Source organism: Leucopleurus acutus, assembly GCF_964270905.1.
Source record: "Leucopleurus acutus genome assembly, chromosome: 5".
Taxonomy (NCBI): domain Eukaryota; kingdom Metazoa; phylum Chordata; class Mammalia; order Artiodactyla; family Delphinidae; genus Leucopleurus; species Leucopleurus acutus.
This window is the reverse complement of record NC_139147.1, coordinates 114,188,111-114,210,603: the sequence shown is the minus strand read 5'-3', so window position 1 is coordinate 114,210,603 and position 22,493 is coordinate 114,188,111. Positions and strand designations below refer to the sequence as shown.

Here is a 22,493-nt window from a genome sequence, read left to right as displayed (position 1 = left end):
TCTGTTATGGGACAATATAGCATACTTCATGAGACCAGCAATTCAGATGCTTTCTTTATATAAAATGTGCAAAAGATAAAATCATATATTGGTTTGTGAATTTCATGTATCAAGGCTGTGTTTGTTGAAATATTTTAATGATTTCATTTTAGAAAATTGAATTTTTGAAACTATTTCCTGTAGGAAGCAAGAAGTGATAAGAGTCCAGATATGGCACCTACCCCTGCCCCACAGAGCGCACCACGAAACACTATCTCTCAGTCAACTTCTGGAGACCCTGAGATAGACAAAAAAATCAAGAACCTGAAGAAGGTGGGAGGCTTAAGTGAAAAGCACATGTGTTTATTGAAAGAATACATGAGAATTATACAAAGAAAGTAATGCTTAGATGCCTAAAGACAGGCATCCGAGAGGTTTGTACAGTCCTCATTGTTGCTTTTTCACCATGAAATACTGTAACTTAGGAATGGCACCTAGTTTAGTTCTGTTCACAGTTGTCTAAAGGATATTAGTCTTTATTATTGATTTTTGGAGTAATAAGAAATAATGTACATTTGAACACTTTTATACTCACTTTTTCATTAGACACTTGTGAGACAGGTAAGAGCAGATATTTATCCCATTTTTAAAGATGAAGAAAGAGAAACAAAAGGAAGTTTATTAACTTGTCAAATTGCAACCAGTTTGTGATGGCGGCCTTGGAGGTAAAATCCAGGTTTCTAGAGCCCTTCTCAGGCTACATTATGGAGTTTCTCTTAAAGCCAAAGACATCGTCCAGGTACAGTGAGGTTCTGAAATAAATGGTGATGTATTTAAAGACATATACATGTACATGTATACACATAGATGTACATATATGATAATATTAATTAAAATCTTGAAAAATACTTCGCTAAATTCCATGTTCTTAACATACCCAATTTTACATTTAATTTTAAAAAGTAGTTTACCTTAGCATTTTAGCAGTCTGTTCCTGATACAAATGTAAGATAATTGATTTTCCTTATTCAGGCTTCACATTTATATGATTGAATTGTTAATAAGAAAATTTGCATTCTAAAATTACTTATTCTTCCTTTTGACTCATAATATATTTGATGTTTGCAGAAACTGAAAGCAATTGAACAACTGAAAGAACAAGCAGCAACTGGAAAACAGCTAGAAAAAAATCAGGTCTTTTCTGCATTTTTCATTTGGGCTCACAGTCACTACCACCCTTCCCTTTTTATTATAAGCAATTATTTAATCAGGTAAAAGAGCGTATAGATTTTAAAACTTCTTTTGAAAACCATGTGCCATTTTTTTTTTTTTTTAACATTTTTAGTCTTAAATAGGCAAGGGTAGGGGAAGACATGATGTGGATCGTGGTGAATGAGGAAGTCCCTATTTCCTCTGAGGCATACTAATGCCATTGCTGCTGAAAATAAAGGCAGTTTATATTATGTTAGACAAATGGAAGATTCTCTTCTTTCCTGTGTCTCAGGTCACACTGTCCCGTTTGCCCCTCTCCCTCCTCCTTTCCTCAACACTTTGAAGCCCAAGTGTAGAATGGAAGATTTATTAGACCTAAAGATGCATGCAGTAAGACAGCTCCGTTTTTTGCTCCCTTAATTCATACCAAATAACAAATTAGAACTTGTTTCTAATCTGTATTTTTAAATCTGTGTTTACCAGTAGATCTGGTAAAGTCTCAGAAATATTCTTTCTCTAAATTTTTTCTCTTTTGCTATATGGCTATAGATCCAATAATTATTTTATTTCCTATTTAATAACTTTATTGTTTTAAACTTTTCTAGTTGGAGAAAATTCAGAAAGAGAAAGCCCTTCTCCAGGAGCTGGAAGATTTGGAACTGGGTATTTAAAGATTCAAAGAAAGCAAGTTGGTTACCAGAAATCAATGCAAACATATTTTCTCTTAAAACCCATTGGTGTACATGGAATATTCATGTGCCCACATTTAATGTTCACTTATAATTTTAACCATTTATCCAAGATTCTGCATATGTGTGGAATTATTTAATAATGTCTGTTAAATTGATTTTTACCTCCTGCATCCTATATCTTGTCAACACATGATATAGAAAAGAGACATAAGATTTTTCTTTTAAGCTAAGCTTGACAGATTGAAAGACCAATGTCATTGTTTTTTAGTAGGGGACAGTATTTACCATATAAATGAATAAAGACGTTTTAAATTTGATCATTGTTGACTTTCGTCAATTAACGGATTCTTTATTAATTTACAAGGCAAGTTTGGGAAATATTTCCTTTGAATATATAACGTGGCTATCTTGATCCTAAACACTGTATTATCAAACGTTAAAGAAACACCTTAAAATCAGGTTGTACTGAATATATTAAATTGTTGGGACTTCCCTGGTGACACAGTGGTTAAGAATCTGCCTGCCAATGCAGGGGACACAGGTTTGATCCCTGGTCCAGAAGATACTACATGCTGTGGAGCAACTAAGCCCGTGTGCCACAACTACTGCGCCTGCACTCTAGAGCCTGAACGCCACAACTCCAGAAGCCCACGCGCCTGGAGCCCGTGTTCCTCATCAAGAGAAGCGCACAGCAACAAAGAGTAGCCCCTGTTCGCTGCAACTAGAGAAAGCCCACGCATAGCAATGAAGGCCCAATGCAGCCAAAAATAAATAAATAAATAAATTTTTAAAAAATAATAAGATAAATATATTAAATTGTTTATATTATTTGTAGTATTTGAAGTAAAGTTTTTCTGACTAGTTCTAAAAAGTAAGTATAGAATAAAAATAGAAAATAGCAAAACATTTTATTTTGATATTTCAAATAATAAACCTGATCATTTAATGATGAGGTAAATATTTTCTAAACATGAACTGTGATCATTTTGCTATAGTCATCTTCATTGTTTTGATTGTTCACTCATATGAAGAATAAAAGATGTACTGATAATCCAAGATACTCAGCTATCAAAACTAATTTCTATTTGGTTTTAGAATCTATTACTGTTAATTTTTTTCATCTGATTTACATTTGAAGTTATTTTTATTTCATTTGCATTTATACAGGTTTTCATTATCTAGAGCTAGTATTTAAGTAAAAGAAAAGAATCTAGGAATACTTTGAGAGATATACACAAACAGATAACTGAGTTCTCTGATGCCCCAAAGCTGCAAATAAGATTTGGTAAAGACCTAATGCATTAAAATTTGGTATTTTAAATGTTTTGTGTGTGAAGTGAGTGTGAACATACACACACTCATGTACATATAATTGCTTTCAACATTAATTTATTTCTGTTAATAGAAACTTAAGCTTTTTTAAAGTAATATATTGCTTTTATAATATATTTAAAAATTGTTTTTCTAATAAAATGTTAAATAATTCATCCTGAGACAGTATAATGTTTTTTGGCCTGGCAGCCTAATAATTTTTTTTAATTTTAAATTTTTTAAATGAATTACCAGTTTACACAGTTTACAGCAAATATATTCATCATTTTTAAAATGTTAAGGGTGTTCCCTGGCGGCCTAATGGTTAGGACTCCACACTTCCACTGCAGGGGCATGGATTGGATCCCTGGTCTGGGAACTAAGATCCCATATGCCACGTGGCCAAAAACAAAATTAAGAAAAATAAAATGTTTATTTTAGAGGTAGTATCATTGAACCTTTTGTTTTAGTCAGATGCTTTTTAATTGCTCCAAGGTGACTGTTCTGACCAAAATTAGATTGCTTGGACTCGTTCTTTAGAATTGTCTTTATTTGTGTAATCATTTAATCCATTTAATTTTTTCCAAAGAAATGTTTTATTTCTGAGCACATATCAGTATAAAAATCACTGACGTGTTCTTTGACTACATATTTTGTTTGATTTTTATTTTAAATACATTGTCCTCAGGGAGTAAGAGTAAGGTGATAGAAGAGTGTAAGGTGATAAACGTGTGCTTGAAAATGAAATTTTAAATACACTGCTGTGTATTCATTATAAAGGAAAATCTATAAATCCTGTATTCTCATAAAAATCTCCTTTCCTTAATCATCTCTGAAATGTATTTGGCATTTACCATAAGCATCTGTGAATACCATTGTAAGCTTGAGGGGAGATAACTGCAGTAGACACAAAGGCTCGTGCATGCGTTACACAAGCTTCCCAGTGAGAGAAGAGAAAAAGGGGCAAAACCCAACTTTTGTAGCTGGGAAAAAGGAATTCTCTTAGAAAAGGAATAGAGATACAATTTACGTCAAAACATATATGTTGCCAAATAATACAGAATATTTTTGAAACAATACTATGTTTTTTATGGCTACATTTAAGTATGTAAACTTACAGAAAAAACTTTGGACAGAGTATGCACTGGACTGATAACATTGACTACTAGGATGGGCGGTAGTCAAAAGGAACTTTAACCTTATTTGTAATGTTTAACTTTTTTCTATCTATTTATTTATTTTGGCTGCGTTGGGTCTTCATCGCTGCGCACGGACTGTCTGTAGTTGTGGCGAGCAGGAGCTACTCTTCATTGCGGCACGCAGGCTTCCTCTAGTTGGGGTGCTTGGGCTCCAGCACGTGGGCTCTGTAGTTGCAGCATGCGGGCTCTCTAGTTGTGGCATGCGGGTTTAATTGCCTCACAGCGTGTGAGATCTTAGTTCCCTGACCAGGGATCGAACCCGAGTCCCCTGCGTTGGAAGGCGGATTCTTAACCACTGGACCACCAGCGAAGTCCTTCCTTCTTTAAAGGTTTATACTTCTACCAGTGAAATTTTCCCATATTCTTTTCAAATCTATAAGCCTTTTGAATTTTTACCAAATGGAGAGAAGGGAAATAATACTTTTTGGTTTTGTTATTTCTTTTTATTAGTAATGGGTTATGTACTTTTCCACATTTGATGGTTGTTTATATTTTTTTAGTGAATTGTTTTTTTCTTTTCCTTGGCCCATTTCTCTGTTTGGCTTTCATCTTACTGATCTGTAAGAATATCGTATATAGTAACACATAAAATCCTCTTTTTTTAAATTTTAAATAGGAAGTATGTGAACAGGATTTTTTTTTTAATTCAAGCAGTACAAAAGGCGCACAGTGAAAAGTACCTCTGTTCTAGATAAAGCAATTTCCACTTCCTTATGTATCTTCCTAAGGATACATTGCATATTTATATTCAAGTATACATACACTTCCGTTAAAAAAAAAAGCATATACACTGTTCTTTATTCCTTTTTTCCCTTAACATATTTTGGAAATCATTCCATATCAGTACATAGCTCTTTTAAAACATATACATATATCTTTATAATGACCACATTGTGTGGAGGTAAGATAATTTAACCAGCTCATACTGATGTACATTTAGGTTATAAAATGTCAGTTAAACACACATACACATGCTTTAAAATAACAAGTATCGATGTTTATCTGTATTCTGGAATTAAGCTGGATGTTTTGAGAAATTAAATTTGTTCTGTGGATGGTCAGTTTAACTGGTGGTCATTTTTGCAGTATATTTCTTTGAGTTAGTGAGATATTAGAAAGGACAGCTAGGACTATTAAAAATCTTTATTCAAGTGAGGTTTCAAAGCAGTTCTTGGATTCATCCACCTATGTAAATATATTAATGTCCAGAGCAAGGCAAAGTGATATGAATTTGTAAGTAGTAAAATGACAGAAATTACAGTGACAGCGTTGCTGTTCCAATCTTGCCAAAGTTAAGTGTTTTCTTTATTCCTGGAAGGAAGGAGGAATAGTGGAATAAGCCACACCAGGTGCCTACTTCTCTGGGTCATCTTTGCCCCCAAGACCATAAAATCAAACCAGATTGAGGAGGAATAAACTTCGTGCTCTTTAGAGAGGTGCATAGGTCAATTCATCAAGTGTTTACTGTGTAAAGTGCAGGTTACAAAGGAAATACAATGTATTTAGAAATGTTAAGATTGACATTGAAATGAAGTGAAAGACACTTGAAGATTCAAGACCTGGTACCAAAAGATGTAGCCAGGTGTCTTAATCCGTCAGGACTGCTGTAACAAAATACCATAGACTGGGTTGCTTATAAATAAGAGACATTTATTTCTGACAAATCTGCTTCCCGGTTCTGTCTTCTTACCATCTCCTCACGTGGTGGAAGGTGTGAGGGAGCTCTTGGGGCCACTTTTATAAAGGCACTAGTTCCATTTATGAGGGCCCTGCCCTCATGACCTAACCACTTCCCAGAGGCCTCACCTCCAAACACCATCATGCTGGGGACTAGGTTCAACGTAGGAATTTTGAAGGGACACACACATTCAGTCTATATAGCACCTAGGCAAAAATACATAAAACAAGCATACATTGTATATCGATATGAAGAGATGGGAGATACTACTGTGGTTTACCGGTATTTCTTGTTCTCATCTTCTGGTCATGTGGGAGAATTACACTTCCCTGTCTAGAGTTTTTACAGTTTCTAGACCACTGCCTTCTTTCCAGCGTTGCCATGGATTTATTGCTGTACCACTTTACTGTCATTTCTCTAAGATCCTGAGAAAGGAGAGAGGCAAATGCATGTGCTTATTTCGCTATCTTAAAGCGGAAGTCAGGAAAGCATACTTCTAAAGGTTTTTTAAAAAATATTTTATAATATCTTTATATTTTAAGTGAATTTGAAAATCAAAAGCATTTTTTTCATTTCACCCAAAACACAATTCCTGTTATGTTCACTAGAGGGTTTCAAAGATCAGAGAATTGGGGAATTAAGGAATTAGAATTTATGGAAATATGTTCCGTACTAGAAATATGCAAATGAAAACGTAATAGCATGGGGTGCTGCTCCTTTTTTTTTTTTTTTGGCTGCGCAGCATGTGGTATCTTAGTTCCCTGACCACCAGGGATTGAATCCATTGAATCCTCCTGCATTAGAGGCATGGAGTCTTAACCACTGGGCCACCAGGGAAGTCCCTGCTCTTTTTATATTGACAAACTCCTTCGATTAACCCTCTTTAGCCCCTTGCCGTCAGACTTAACTCCTACCTTCCCCTGAGTTCTGTCAGTAATCACCTATTGGCTGCAAATGAATCGTGTCTCAAGAATTTGTTTGTAGGTCAAATGTTTGCAAATGGAATTTGCGTATGTTTTCCCATAGAGGATAATAATATAAGTGGTTATTGGTGCTGAGGTGAGTCCATGAAAACTTTACATGGAAGAACTGAGTATAGATTCGTTAAAACAAAAAAGCTGTTTACAAATTAATTTTTAAAATGTAAGGCCAATAATAGAAAATAGAATGAGAATTCTTTTTTTTTTTTTTAAGAAGATGTTGGGGGTAAGAGTTTATTAATTAATTAATTTATTTTTGCTGCGTTGGGTCTTAGTTTCTGTGCGAGGGCTTCCTCCAGTTGCGGCAAGCAGGGGCCACTCTTCATCGCGGTGTGCGGGCCTCTCACTGTTGTGGCCTCTCTCGTTGCGGAGCACAGGCTCCAGACGCGCAGGCTCAGTAGTTGTGGCTCACGGGCCCAGTTGCTCCGCGGCATGTGGGATCCTCCCAGACCAGGGCTCGAACCCGTGTCCCCTGCACTAGCAGGCAGACTCTCAACCACTGCGCCACCAGGGAAGCCCATTGAGAATTCTTTTTGAAAGTTTGAATGCTAACTTTTTTTTTAAGCAGATTTAAATGAAGGAAAAAGTAGAAGAAAATAATTTTTAGGAGATTCCTATAGATGCTTTTGGTCATTTTTGTGTGCTTTAGATACTGGTTCTTTGCTACATACATATAAACTTATGTTCTCTTTTCCTTCATTTAAATTTTCACTATTTCCAAATTCAACCACAATTGAGATTTTTCCTAAGATCACTAAGCAAAAAATGGAAGCAGGAGGGAAGGTGAAAAAGATATTACAGAGAAAAAGATATACATGAGATGGACAGAGAAAGAAAGCAAGGGAGAAGTGAAGCGAAGAGACCCTGGAATTGGGTCAGAGCCATCACACCCAGGACACCATCTCTGGTTCTCTTCTGAGCTGGGAGTGATGGTGAGCACCCTTGGAAGAGGAAATAGGTGCTGTGTAACCCAGGTATAGCTGCGAATCAGGAACTGTGTGACTTGGGAATACCTCCACAAATCTCTTAGGAATTAAGCTCCTTTCAAAAGAAAAGTCAACAAACAAACAAAAGTCAGCTGTGTTTTTTTGTTGTTGTTGTTTTTGTTTTTGTTTTCCGGTGGCGGGCCTCTCTGTTGTGGCCTCTCCCGTTGCAGAGCACAGGGTCCAGACGCGCAGGTTCCGGACGCGCAGGCTCAACGGCCATGGCTTACGGGCCCAGCCGCTCCCCGGCATGTGGGATCCTCCCAGACCAGGGCTCGAACCCGTGTCCCCTGCACTAGCAGGCAGACTCTCAACCACTGTGCCACCAGGGAAGCCCCTAGCTGTGTTTTTAAAGTCTTAAAAGACATGGCAAAGCAGAGCTGCTTGCATTCACATCCTTGGGCAAAATTACTTCTGAGCACAGTTTTGTTTATTTGTCTATGTTCAGTTGAAGCTAAACAGAGAGAACCTTTTATTGCGCCCAGCCTGCTTTGCTTTTGTGTTCTCTCCCCCTCTTCTTCCCAGCAAGGGCCCATGGTACCCTCTTGAGGAGTCTAAAGTCCTTGGCTTGTGCTTCCTCTCCCAAGCCCCCAGTCATATAATAGAGACAATTCATGCATACTTACTGATTGAAATAATACATCTGGACCACAAAACTCAAGCAGGCATTTGCATTTAAACACTGGCAATGAAAGACTTGGCAATTTAGATAGAGAGTTTGGTAATATTGACCGGAACAGAGAAGTGATCAGCCTTGGGCACAGAAGTAGCAGGGGCCCAGTGCAAAATGAAAATGTGGAGTTCCTGTTCAAAAACTAAGAATTTCATGGCAGTGACAGCAAAGCATTAAACCAAGTGCAGGGCGTTTTTAAGTCCTGGGCCCTGTGTAACCACACAGGTCACACAGCCATGAAGCCAACCCCGCACAGAAGCTGTGAGAATCTGAACTCCCTCCAATCTAAATGAAGAGACTTGACTGTTTCTGAACATCCCCCTGTTCCCTGGAGGAGAAAGAGGTAGTGGCTGACCCTAGCAAGACTGCTGCAGAGGAAGGGAAGGTGGTGGGGGTTTTTTTCAGATTTTTTTTTTTTTAGATGAGTTTTTAGGTTCTCAGCAAAATTGAGGTACAGAGATTACCTGTATACCCCCTTCTTCCACTTATGCACAGCCTCCCGCATTGGTTACAACTGGTGAGCCTATCTTGATGCATCATAATCATCCAAAGTCCATAGTTTACATTAAGTTTCACTCTTGGTGTTGCACATTCTATGGGTTTGGTCTCAGGTGCAATGACGTGTATCCACCATTATAGTAGCGTCCAGAGTCATTTCACTGATGGGAAAATCCTCTGTTCTCCACCTATTCATCTCCCTACTCTCTCCCTGGCAACCACTGATCTTACTGTCTCTGTAGTTTTGCCTTTTCCAGAATGTCACGTAGTTGGAATCATACAATATGCAGCCTTTTCAGATTGGCTTCTTACACTTAATAATAATGCATTTAATGTTTCGCCATGTATTTTCGTGACTTGATAGCTGATTTCTTTTTAGCGCTGAATAGTGTTCCATTGTCTGGATGGACCATAGTTTATTTAACCATTCAACCATTCACCTACTGAAGGACATCTTGGTTGCTTCCAGGTTTTGACAATGTGAATACAACTGCTATAAATATCCACGTGCAGGTGTTTGTGTGAACATAGTTTTTATTGTACGCCTTTAATCTTAGGCCTCTTGCTCCAGCCCCTTCCTGGTACTGAGGTCTGGCCTTGATTCTGAGCTTGCTGGCCTGAACAGCTTGCTGGGCCCGGGTTATCCCATCTGTGTAATGGCCTCCTAGACACTGATAGTCTACTGTCTGAACTTCTAAGTATTGTCTGCCAACAATTCTATGTTTAAGAGTTGGAGATGGGAGTGGCAAGAGTTTAAAACCCGAAACCAGGCTTAAGGAAAGAAAGAGCTTAACATGGCTCTAGGTTAGGGTTCTTAGTTTGCAAGCAACAGAAATGGTCTCTCTCTAACTTAAGAGGAAAAGAGTAGTAACAGAATGTGTTATAGCTCACAGATTCAAGTGAAAAGAAAAACAATGAGGCCCAGGAGATGACAGGAACCAGAGTAGTTTGGGGTCTAGAATGCTCCTCAGGGTTCTTCTACCAGAATTAACTGGCTTCAGTAGTTTTTGGCTTGGGACATGGTCACAGCTCTGGCTGGGAAAGCTTTGCGAATCTTTTTTTTTTTTTTTTTTTTTTGGCGGTACGCGGGCCTCTCACTGTTGCGGTCTCTCCCGTTGCGGAGCACAGGCTCCGGACGCGCAGGCTCAGCGGCCATGGCTCACGGGCCCAGCTGCTCCGCGGCATGTGGGATCTTCCCGGACCAGGGCACGAACCCGTGTCCCCTGCATCGGCAGGCGGACTCTCAACCACTGCGCCACCAGGGAAGCCCTGGGCATCTTAATTGACAGTCCCAACAAGATTGTGTGCAATGGGTTCCGGCCAGTCCTCCAAAGAGAAACTGAAGTGCCATTACCAGAAGAGGGGGAGTCAATGCTGGGGAGCCTTCCTACAATATGCACCTTATTAATATTATGAAGAAGTCCCCACAAGGTAACTTGCTGCTCAAATTTTGTACAGCGTTCTTTATTTCTTTCTTACTTTCGATCTTGAAATGGATACATTCGGTTCAAATATTTTTCCATACAGCCTATGTTCTCTAGATACTGTGTTTAAGTTCAATTCTAGATGATTATATTAATTTACTTTGTATCAAATGCTTTTAATTGAGGCCTCAAAACTATTATGTGTTTACTACATATGGATGTTCTTTCATAATTTTAGCTACCACGTGCACTTAAATTATCCCCAAATACATATGTGTACATTCTGTCTCTTTCTAGTACCATATTACTAGTTATCTCCATCATAAGTTTACTTGACTATCTAGTCAAAAGTTGAAATTTAACACGTTGACAAATTATCTTCTTTTACCACTTGCCAAATTTTCCATTACCATTCACTGCAATCAAAGTTCAAGTAACTTCCATGTTCATAGTAATTTGCTGGGTTCTCTGGAGATTTGAAGACAAATAAGACCTGAGTCTATACCCTAAGAGACCTCATGTCTAGTACACTAAACTTGGCTTCATAGTCCGGGGAAACTTAAATACATCGGTGCTCAGGCCTCATCCTAGACCAATTAAATCAGAAGAACACCTGAGCTAGAGACATGATTATCGCTTCTTCACTGTCTTAACTCAGGCTGTTATAATAGAATACCATAGACTGTGTGGCTTGAACAAGAGACATTTATTTTGCACAGGTCTGGGGGCTGGGCAGTGCAATATCAAGGTGCTGGCCAGCTTGGTTCTTGGTGAGGGCCCTCTTTCTGGCTGGAAGACGGCTGCCAGTGCAGGGGACACAGGTTTGAGCTCTGGTCAGGGAAGATCCCACATGCTGCAGAGCAACTAAGCCCGTGAGCCACAACTACTGAGCCTGCGCTCTAGAGTCCGTGAGCCACAACTACTGAGCCCACGTGCTACAACTACTGAAGCCCACGCACCTAGAGCCCGTGCTCTGCAACAAGAGAAGCCACTGCAGTGAGAAGCCTGCGCACTGCAACGAAGAGCAGCCTCCGCTGGCCCCAAGTAGAGAAAGCCTGCACACAGCAACGAAGACCCATTTATTTAAATTAAATAAATTTATTTTAAAAAATAATAATACCAGCTCACATGTCACAGACTCATTGGTCCTACATGCAAATCCATTTAATGCCTGTCACCCCTGCCCCACTTCCAAGTATGTCTGGGAGGCTCCAGGGGATGTCTGATTTATAGTCAGTAAATGAATTCACTCTTATCAGGTGTTGCCACTGCCCCTAATTGCACCATACTTCTTTCTGATAACTGCTACATCTGCACTGCTGCATACCCCACCCTCTGCTGGCACCTGAGGTTGCTCCACTGGGCCCTGGGGTCTCTTTCAACATCTGGGCATATTTAGCATATCATAAGCCTGATATGCTAGAGCTTCATCATGCCATAGGTTGTGTCCCTGGATAAGATGGAGAATGTCTCTCTTCCCTTTACCTTATATTCTTTTGGGGGAGAGTTGTTAAAAGTTGTGCTTCTGGGGTTCCAATGTTGTGCTGCATTTTTAGGCTTTTAGACTTGTCACTTTTTTTTGAATTGAGTTGGGCTGGGATGGGGATACAATCTGAGCAACAGTCCTTATGCTGGATTTGGAATCATCTTTCCCCCAAAGACCTGTGCTCTGTCGCTGCCTGGGCTCTTGTTGTTTGGTTCCTTCTCATAAAATGCATTGTTTCCCAGAAGGATTCATTCCATGTCCCCCCACCCTAACCCACATACACATGTGTCTACCTGCCAGCCACACCACACATGTCTGGGCCCCAGCAGTGGAAACCTTATAGGCTTAATGAGATTTTTCCACTTGTCTACTTTTGCACATCTTATTGTTCCCAGTTGAAATATTTTCTTACCCTATAGTGATCTTCTTTAAGAAGTCGTTCCTCAAGAACCCAGTAAGTCTAGTTATTCCTTGTGCCCTGGTTTTGTGCTATGTCAAAGTGGTTTATAATGATTGTTCTGCATTAACTACTCCCTGTTGTATCTGAGTTCCTACCTTGAGACACTTCTTACTTCAATCACTATGCACACAGTTACTACATCAGTCTTCCTAAGACAGTGCTTTGATAATGCTGCCAATCTTCAATAGCTCCCATTTTCTACAGGAAAAAAATTTAAACTGCTTACCCTGGCATTCAAGGACTTCCACAATCTGCCCCACCTACATTCCCCATCTGGTTTCCCATTCATCCCCTAGTGGAACCCCCCTGTAGCACAGCAGTCCTGCAACGACCCCTCTCCTGGCTTTTGCTTACGTTCTCTTTTCTTCTTCACTGTTTAAAATCTTAACCATCCATGACATGCACACATTCAAACATTATTTGCTCTGTGTCAGTAATTAATAAATAAAAATAATATAGGTAAAGCCCTTAATAGCACCTTGTATATAGTAGGCACTCGATAGATAGTAGCTGATATTATTTGTTCTCATTCTCATTGTTATTTCAAGAAGTCCATGGTCACCTGGACTACAAGGAAGAATGACAGTCCTTAACCTTGCCAGTCTCAGCTAAAAGCAGAAGAGTCTGACATAGTAATAACCGATTACAGTGTTATATAATGACTAGGTAGGAGGTCAGTGCTGAGTGCCTCAGGGGCATAGTGCAGGAAGGGCTGAAGATAGACTTCACTGAACAAACAGTGAATTGGCCTTGAAGAGTAAGTAGAAAGGTTTATATTTTTCTTTATAAAAGTTTTGCACATTTCATTTTAGATTTATTCTAGGAAGTATTGGTAAAGGATACATTTTTTTTAAATACATTTTTAAATTGTTGGTGAAAGATAATTATTGATTTTTGTAAAATGGGCTTATATCCAGCAACCTTGCTGTACTCAGAGTTTGTCAGTAGATGAGCATATACTGAGGCTCAAGGTCTAGTGGAAGTCTACTCGTCCACGATCTTGGACCTAGTTGGTTCTAACCAGTTTATGTCATGTCCTCAACAGCTATGTCATTCTTTTAAAGGTTGTGCCCTGCCCCCTTCCTATCTCACTAAGATACATAAGACTTGTTTTAGTCACTCTGAGTTGAAATCAAATATTGTGAAATGTTTTCAGACTTTCACTGCATCCTTAAATTAGGAAACAATTTTTGATCATGTGCTTCATTCAAACTATTGGATATGAGAAATTATGGGCATACACATTTATTGAGAACTTCCTATTCAACTATTTCTTGAATTCATACCTGATGTATTTCATAACTGCAATACCGGGGCTAAATAATCCAAAATGATTGATGTTTATTCATTCTGAGGCTTTATTTAAAAAATATGACCAAATTTTCCATTGGCACTCCCAATACTCTTCCCAAATCATCCAAAGCCCAGATGCTATAATAATCTTCCTAACACCCTCTTACTGAGACTCCCCTTGATTCCCTGTGGTGTGTGTTCCCTTTGCTGTAATGAATAATACATGAAACTTTTTCAATTCCTGGTGTAATCTTGACCTTAAAGGCTTTGTTTGGTGGGATCTAAAAGACATATCAACCAATGGCAAAGGATTACTTTTTATTTTGGTCCTGATTTTGAAATGGAACTGTGGGGCCCCTGTGGGGCTCTCCTGGGTACAAATCCTTTCTGTGTCTCTGGTTTCTTGTTTGTAGCAAATAGGCTTCATTCAGACTCCTTGACCTTCCCTGAATTCCAAAGGGCAGATTCAAACAGTTGCTAATCAGGGAAGGGACAGAAACAAGGGAGGAGCAGTCAGGAAACAATAGTGCAACCCTGGGAATATACATAACAATATCTTTGAGTTCTTCTGCAGGAACTAAGGCCCCTACCTTGGTGGAGGATGGTAACTTCAAGCTGAGCACACCACCAACCAACCAGAAGAAAGCCGCACACCCTGCATCCCTCACGCCAAATTTTGCCTATAAAGACTTTTATAGGCAAAACCACCAGGGGTTTCAGGGTTTTAGAGCACAAGCCACCCATCCTCCTTGTATTGGCGCCTTTACAGTAAATGCTGCATTTTCCTTCACTACAGTCCAGTGTCAGTAAATTGGTTTACTGCCCACAGGTGAGCAGACCCAAGTTTGGTTCCGTAACAATTTGAACAAATTAACAATAAAAATAAATAAATATTCTTTAAGATAGGAGAAATTTGAACACTGGATATTTTGGTATTAAGCAATAACTTATTTTTCAAGGTGGGATAATGGTATTGTGGTCAGTTTTCTTCTCCCCAAAGAAAAGTTATGTTTTAGAGATACATGCTTAAAAATCCATAGATGAAGTGATATGTCTGGTATTTGCTTCCTTGGGGGAGAAGTGGTTAGAGCTGTACTATAGACAATTAAGATTGCCAAAATACTAATAATTGTTAAAGGTCGTTAATGAGTTAGGTAATTATTCTGTTCTTGTATATGTCGAAGTTTTCCAAAGGTCTTTTTAAAAAAGACTCCTTTAGGAGAGCGCAATATTCCAAGTTCAAAGAAAAGGCCATAGCATGCACCCAGAAAGAGTGAAGCATTCCGGTTTGGAAGGCGGGGGCTTTCTCTTTTATCTCCCACACCTGAATCAAGGCTGTTAAACAGGTGTTCCTAAGTGTCTCGGGGAGATAAAAGTCTGAACTACATGAAATTGTATGTAGAACCCAGGTGTGCCAGAAGCTTTAATTAGCAGGCTCCTCTACTATCCCATCAGCTGCTGTTTGTTCTCTACCTATCTCACTCCATCCCAAGAGTCTCCGCGCACATCCAAGATGGTGGGTCAGGACCGCGAAACTGGTCAGCTCTCCCTCCCAGAGCGCGCGCAGGGGCCGGGATACGCAGGCGCATTCCAGCTTCCCTCACGACCTTGGCGGATCGCGCCTGCGCGGTGGGAAGCAGCTCGCGGCTCCGGCTCTACCTTGGGCCGGCTGCAGTCTGAGTCTGAGGGCGGCCGAAGTGGTTTGCTCGTTTAAGATGAGGCTTCTGCTACTTCTCCTGGTGGCGGCGTCAGCGGTGGTCCGGAGCGATGCCTCGGCCAACCTGGGTGGCGTGCCTGGCAAGAGATTAAAGATGCAGTACGCCACGGGGCCGCTGCTCAAGTTCCAGATTTGGTGAGTATGTGCGCCGGCGCCCCGCCGCGCCTTCGCTCGGCGCCTCTCACTACTCGAGGCCGCGGCTTCGCGGCCTAGAGAGCTGAACCTTCCCTGTCCCGGAAGAACGGTGCCAGCAGCCTTCCGCTGCCTACCTTCTCCGGGGCTCTTCCCGGGGATGGCCAGGCCGCCTTCTTTGCCTCCAGACACAACCGCTCACTTCTTTTTTGGTTCCTATAATGGCGGGAATGGGGAAGGAGGGCACGAGAAGGTTAAATACTGAAAGGCGAAGACGCGGGGACACTTGTCAGTACGGAGGACGGGTCGGCGGCGTCACGCCATGGCCACCCGGCTGCCTGCGGAGGTGGGCATGAGTCGGCGCAGGGTCGGCGGAGGAGCTCCAGCATTTCTCTTCCGGTTAACTTCCTCTCGGCTTCCGCGGGGTACGCCAGGCGGCCTCGCTGCCCCGCTAGGCGAAGGTCACCTCGGGTCGTTGAAGGAGACCCGCGAGGGACAGACGCCTTTTTCTCCAGGATCCGCCGGGGTGACTGTTGGGTGAGAGCGTAGGGATTCTGACAGCTGATAAGCTTGGACGGGGAGGCTGATTCTCCGTTTGCAATTTCTAAAGTGTTTTTGTAAAGGAGCACGTTGCTCTTCTGACAACCTTTCGCTCCCAGACAACTGCATCTTCTCCCCCGCTCCCCTTACTCCCGTGAGTTCTGCCTTTTAAATCTCTTGGGCATTCAGAGAAATAGAAAAAAACAACCCTTTTCCCCCCACACCCGGCATTTTCCGACAATGTTCTGTAAGTGATTTTGTTGTTACCTAGTTAAGTATTAGAAGCAGAGCAGTAATGCATGTGATAAGGTAAGTGGTGTCGGGGAAGGTTTGAAAGGCTCAGATTAAAAACAAACAAAATTGCAAAGTTGTGGAAATTAGAATCCCGTATCTCAAAAGGTGACTTTTTTCAGAATAGGATGGTTGGATTAGTAAGTCTTCAGAGTCCTGATACTTTGGAACATTGGTGTTGCCCATAATGCATTTAAAATCAACTTTTTCAAACTTCATGTATTAATATAAGTGTACTAAAGTTTAGATTTTCTACTTATCCAACTAGTTTTTTTGCTTTATCTTTAAAGACTAAGCAAATCTTTAATATTAAATCAATTTAAGTGCTGTTTAAAGAGTCAGAAAATAAGACGGTAAGTCTTATTTTTGGAGTGAAAACTAAAAACCTTGCAACTTCCTTATGATTAAAAAAAAGCTCTCTGTAGTGTTTACTGTGTGCTTGGCATATATCATCATATCATCTTTCATATATGATACTGTAAGGGGGAGTTATGGCTTGATTATTCTGATTTTTTTCTCCATATTTATTTTTTTCCATTAGAAAGTGGCAGTCGTCTTACTAACTTATAAATATTGTTAAGGATTAAGTGTGATACTTTGGATTTAAGTAGCTAAAAAAAAGACTGCATTTTCCAAGTTATGTAATTTTTCTATTTTGTATGTCTTGGTTTCACATGGGCTTTTCCAAAATACTCTTCTTTTACAGTTGCTTGTATTGGAATACTTGTCACAATAATTTAACAAATGTACCTTATAAAGTTTTGAAAATGTGTAAACAAATGTAGGGGGAAGGGCATTTAGTCCTTCAAATTAAACTTTTAAAAAAGTCTAAGTACTTCAGTTAAACTTTTGATACTTAATTCTTGTTTCCTTTCCTTTTTTTCTTTAAGTAGAGAATTACAAAAGTCTGTTAAGTATTTTCTTTTGCAGTCATCCTGAGCATGTTACATACAAAAATCCTTCCCTTTTGTTTTTTAATCTGTATATGGGAAATAACTATTAATATGCCCTATGCCATACCCATTACAGGTAAATTTAGCTTGTTTGTTACTTTTTCCCCCAGAGATTAATGTGTATATAGGAAAGTGAATATTTGGTTTCTGATTTTGGTAGAGTTTCTTGGGCATTTATTTGCAAGTTTGTTTGGGAAAGGAGAGGAAGCGAAGACAATTGAGGGTAAATATGTGAAAATTCTTTTAATTCCATTTGAAATCGGAGTGCTATAAAATGCAACTTTTCATTAATTACCAGTGTTAACAAAGGAGAAAACAGTTTTTACCTTCCTTTCCATTGCTTTTGTCCCTTATTATTTTATATTTATTATGAGTACTCTTTCTTTAACTTTAGCTCAATATATCATCTGTTAATTGTGGCACTTTTGTAATTGCTAATAGAAAAAAATAACCCAACACATAAATGGAGTTGAAGGGAGAGAGATCAAGCATGCAAAATAGCTTAAAACAAACTTTCCTATTTTGTGTTGATGTATTTTCTCAGTAAATCCTCATTCAGTACCTGCTTGTGCCAAGGGCTAAAGATACCTTGGTGAACAAGACAAATGTGGCTCCTCTGGAAGCCTACAGAGAGGCACAGACTTACTTTACGTACCTGAGTGTTTGATTTATTACATCCGTTGATTGAGCAATTGAATTAGATAAGTTTGATGACATTCATTGCATATTTGGGGAAAAAATTTGTACTGCTTATTTGGACGTTTAAGTATTAAACATAAAAAAGGAAGTTCTCTAATCAGAGCTTAAAATAAAGTTCCCTCGTCACATTTTCCTTTCTTGTGATTTTTTTTTGTGTAAATGTATTCTGACAGGTACTGTTTGGCATGTTTGTATGCATGCTTTTTTCCTCCCATACATGTGAATTAACATGTCATCAGATTTACAGCATTTTATCAGTTGTTGGAGTTTAAAAGATTACTATCTACAGCTCTTTATGGTTAACACTTATGTGAACATTTGACAGTTGATTTACTAAGAATAGTGGGTTAAAGTTAATATATCAAAACATAAGCAGAAGACAGCAGAATTTTCCAGTTTTTGTTAATTTAAGAATCCACTGCTATAATTTTAGGACAACCAACTTCTAAATGGAGTTTTAAGAGGTAAATGAAGCACCTACTAGAAGAACATACCAATTTAGCCTTTGCTTTGATGGTATGGAGGCAAGAAAATAAAGACCTAAGTCTGATTTGGGTGTTGATACTGATCAAGATTAGTAAAATGCTGAATTGAAGAAATCTGAGAAATTGGGAGTTATAGAGATCATGTTAGTTACTTAGACAACATTTGTATATTTAACAAATATTTGTGCACCGACTGTGTGAAGGTGCTTTGCTTGGTGCTGGGAATTCCATTCAGTGCTCTCATAGATGTTAAAGGCAAGAGTAGAAGGCAGTCGTTAATCCATGGACAACACATAAAATTACAGTTTTGTTAATTGCTGTAGGAAGGTAATGATATGAAAGAGACCTAGTCACAGGGTCAGGGAAGGTTTCCATGAGAAAATGAACTTTGAACTGAGGCTTGAAGGATAAAATGTATTTAGAGAGCACTGTTGGGCAATGGAAATAGCACGTTCAGTGACCTTACAGTAGGAGAGAATATAATTTTTTTTTTTTTTGCTATTATATCAATTGTACTTTTTTTCTGAATTTTATTTTTTTATACAGCAGGTTCTTATTAGTTATCCATTTTATACATATTAGTGTATACATGTCAATCCCAATCTCCCAATTCATCACACTACCACCCCCACCCCCCGGCCACTTTCCCCCGTTGGTGTCCATACGTTTGTTCTCTACATTTGTGTCTCTATTTCTGCCCTGCACACTGGTTCATCTGTACTATTTTTCTGGGTTCCACATATATGCATTAATATACGATATTTGTTTTTCTCTTTCTGACTGACTTCACTCTGTATGACAGTCTCTAGATCCATCCATGTCTCTACAAGTGACCCAATTTTGTTCCCTTTTATGGCTGAGTAATATTCCATTGTATATATGTACCACATCTTCTTTATCCATTCATCTGTCGATGGGCATTTAGGTTGCTTCCATGACCTGGCTATTGTAAATAGTGCTGCAGTGAATATTGGGGTGCATGTGTCTTTTTGAATTATGGTTTTCTCTGGGTATATGCCCAGCAGTGGGATTGCTGGGTCATATGGTAATTCTATTTTTAGTTTTTATGGAACCTCCATACTGTTCTCCATAGTGGCTGTATCAATTTACATTCCCACCAACAGTGCAAGAGGGTTCCCTTTTCTCCACACCCTCTCCAGCATTTGTTGTTTGTAAATTTTCTGATGATGCCCATTCTAACTGGTGTGAGGTGATACCTCACTGTAGTTTCGATTTTCATTTCTTTAATAATTAGTGATGTTGAGCAGCTTTTCATGTGCTTCTTGGCCATCTGTATGTCTTCTTTGGAGACATGTCTATTTAGGTCTTCTGCTCATTTTTGGATTGGGTTGTTTGTTTTTTTAATATTGAACTGCATCAGCTGTTTATGTATTTTGGAGATTAATCCTTTGTCCTGTTGATTCGTTTGCAAATATTTTCTCCCATTCTGAGGGTTGTCTTTTCGTCTTGTTTGTAGTTTCCTTTGCTTGGCAGAAGCTTTTGTTTCATTAGGTCCCATTTGTTTATTTTTGTTTTTATTTCCATTACTCTAGGAGGTGGATCAAAAAAGATCTTGCTGTGATGTATGTTGAAGGGTGTTCTTCATATGTTTTCCTCTAAGAGGTTTATAGTGTCCAGTCTTACATTTAGGTCTCTAATCCATTTTGAGTTTATTTTTGTGTGTGGTGTTAGGGAGTGTTCTAACTTCATTCTCTGACATGTAGCTGTCCAGTTTTCCCAGCACCAAGAGACTGTCTTTTCTCCACTGTATATCCTTACCTCCTTTGTCATAGATTAGTTGACCATGTGGGTTTATCTCTGGGCTTTCTATCCTGTTCCATTGATCTATATTTCTGTTTTTGTGCCAGTACCATATTGTCTTGATTACTGTACCTTTGTAGTATACTCTGAAGTCAGGGAGCCCGATTCCTACAACTCCGTATTTTTCCCTCATGACTGCTTTGGCTATTTGGGGTCTTTTGTGTCTCCGTACAAATTTTAAGACTTTTTGTTCTAGTTCTGTAAAAAATTCCGTTGGTAATTTGATAGGGATTGCATTGAATCTGTAGGTTGCTTTGGGTAGTATAGTCATTTTCACAATATTGATTCTTCCAATCCAAGAAGGGAACATAATTTCTTGAGGCCAAGGCTGCTGACCTTAAAGACCAAAGAGAAGGTAGCACAGACCCTGGAAGGTCTGGATGGCTATGTTAAGGAAAAACCAGTAAGTATTGTGGAAAAGACATTGCAAGGAACACAAAAATAGATGTGGGGAGACCATTTTAGGGGACTCTTGGAGTTGCCCAGGCAAGAGACAATGGAGCTTGAAATAGAAGGGTGGTGGTAGGAGTAAAGGGACAGGTTTAAGAGATTTTTTTGCAGATAAATTTAGCAGTTCTTGGTGATTACATTATTTGAGGGGCCGGAGAGGTGGTATGCAATGAGAGGTGTCACGGTGACTCCTGAGTTCTGGAGCGATGCTGTGCCATTCACTGTAGTGATAAACAAAGAAGACAATTTTTATGGGTTTTTTTGCAGGGCGGGGGGTGGGGGGGACTGAAGGGGATGAATCCTGAATTAAAAAAAAATTTGCATAGGTTACAATGTTGTGTTAATTTCAAGTGTACAGCAAAGCGATTGTTATAGATATATATATAGTATATATTTTTTCAGATTCGTTTCCATTATAGGTTATTACAAGATGTTAAGTGTAGTTTCCTGTGCTATATAGTAGGTCCCTGTTGTTTACCTGTTTTATATATAGTAGTGTGTATATGTTAATCCTAAACTCTTAATTTATTCCCCCACCCCTATCCTGTTTGGTAACCTTAAGTTTGTTTTGCTTTGTTGCTGAGTTTTTAAAACTAAAAACACAGTAGCCAGGGGAAAATCCTACAAAGAAATTTTCATCTCCCCAAAATAGTCACAGTAACTGAAACTAAAAATTTAAATAACAGTTATTATATATCTCCAAACCTACAATATGATAGGTTGTAAGATACACCATTATTCTGTATACCACTCAGAAGGAAAAAACTGTGGCCATTTAAACTCTGACACACTAATGGTTATAAGATAAATCTTGGTTTTTAAAAAGATGCTAAATAGGAGGAATGTACTACTTGGAAACAGTGAAGTGAAGGAGTAATAAGATAAGTTGATTCAGATTGTAGAGTAGTACAGAGTGCTCTAGAGAACAAATAAAATGGTGGCTGCTGCACCTGCCACTATGTTAGATTTTTAAAGTTACATAGAATTTAGTCACCAATTTTGTTTGTTTGTTTTTTGCGGTACGCGGCCTCTCACTGTTGTGGCCTCTCCCGCTGCGGAGCCTGTGCTCCGCACGCGCAGGCTCAGCGGCCATGGCTCACGGGCCCAGCCGCTCCACAGCATGGCATGTGGGATCTTTCCTCAGGTGGTTTCATGTCCCGGGACATGAACCCGTGTCCCCTGCATCGGCAGGCGGACTCTCAAACACTGCGCCACCAGGGAAGCCCTGTTTTGTTTTTTTTGTTTTTTTGTTTTTTTGTTTTTTACCATTTTAAGCAATAAATAGCTCAGGAGTTAACTGAATACCGTGCACAAAATAGTAGTTTCTTCTTAATAATGAATGAAGTACCTTAGTTCAAAGCTTTTAGATGTAAGTAAAATATGAATGGTTTAAGGTTTTATCTTCTCTTACAGAAAATGGGAACATTGTTTCCTTACAGTTTGCCATTAACGTAAGTGGTAGAGATCAAATTTAATATATTATTTGGAAATCTCATAAATAACCTCGTAGATTTTGAATGGTATAGGTACTGGGAAG

At 39.2% G+C, this 22,493-nt stretch overlaps 2 protein-coding genes across 5 annotated transcripts in view; both read left to right on the top strand.

Annotated features, from left to right (window-relative positions):
* Positions 1-2,200, top strand: part of EIF2A (eukaryotic translation initiation factor 2A) — a gene marked incomplete at its 5' end in the record, with an annotated part of 37,747 nt that extends 35,547 nt beyond the window's left edge. For all 4 annotated transcript variants that reach the window (XM_082839612.1, XM_082839613.1, XM_082839615.1 and 1 more), the window contains 3 exons: positions 184-312; positions 1,108-1,173; positions 1,797-2,200. In XM_082839612.1, the coding sequence (XP_082695738.1) occupies positions 184-312; positions 1,108-1,173; positions 1,797-1,862 (261 nt within the window). In that variant the 3' untranslated portion in view covers positions 1,863-2,200. The remainder of the gene's footprint in view (positions 1-183; positions 313-1,107; positions 1,174-1,796) is intronic.
* Positions 2,201-15,505: 13,305 nt separating this feature from the next.
* SELENOT (selenoprotein T) overlaps positions 15,506-22,493 on the top strand; it is a 33,268-nt gene continuing 26,280 nt past the window's right edge. The window contains exon 1 of the mRNA XM_082840021.1: positions 15,506-15,720. Coding sequence (XP_082696147.1) covers positions 15,584-15,720 — 137 coding nt within the window. The 5' untranslated portion in view covers positions 15,506-15,583. The remainder of the gene's footprint in view (positions 15,721-22,493) is intronic.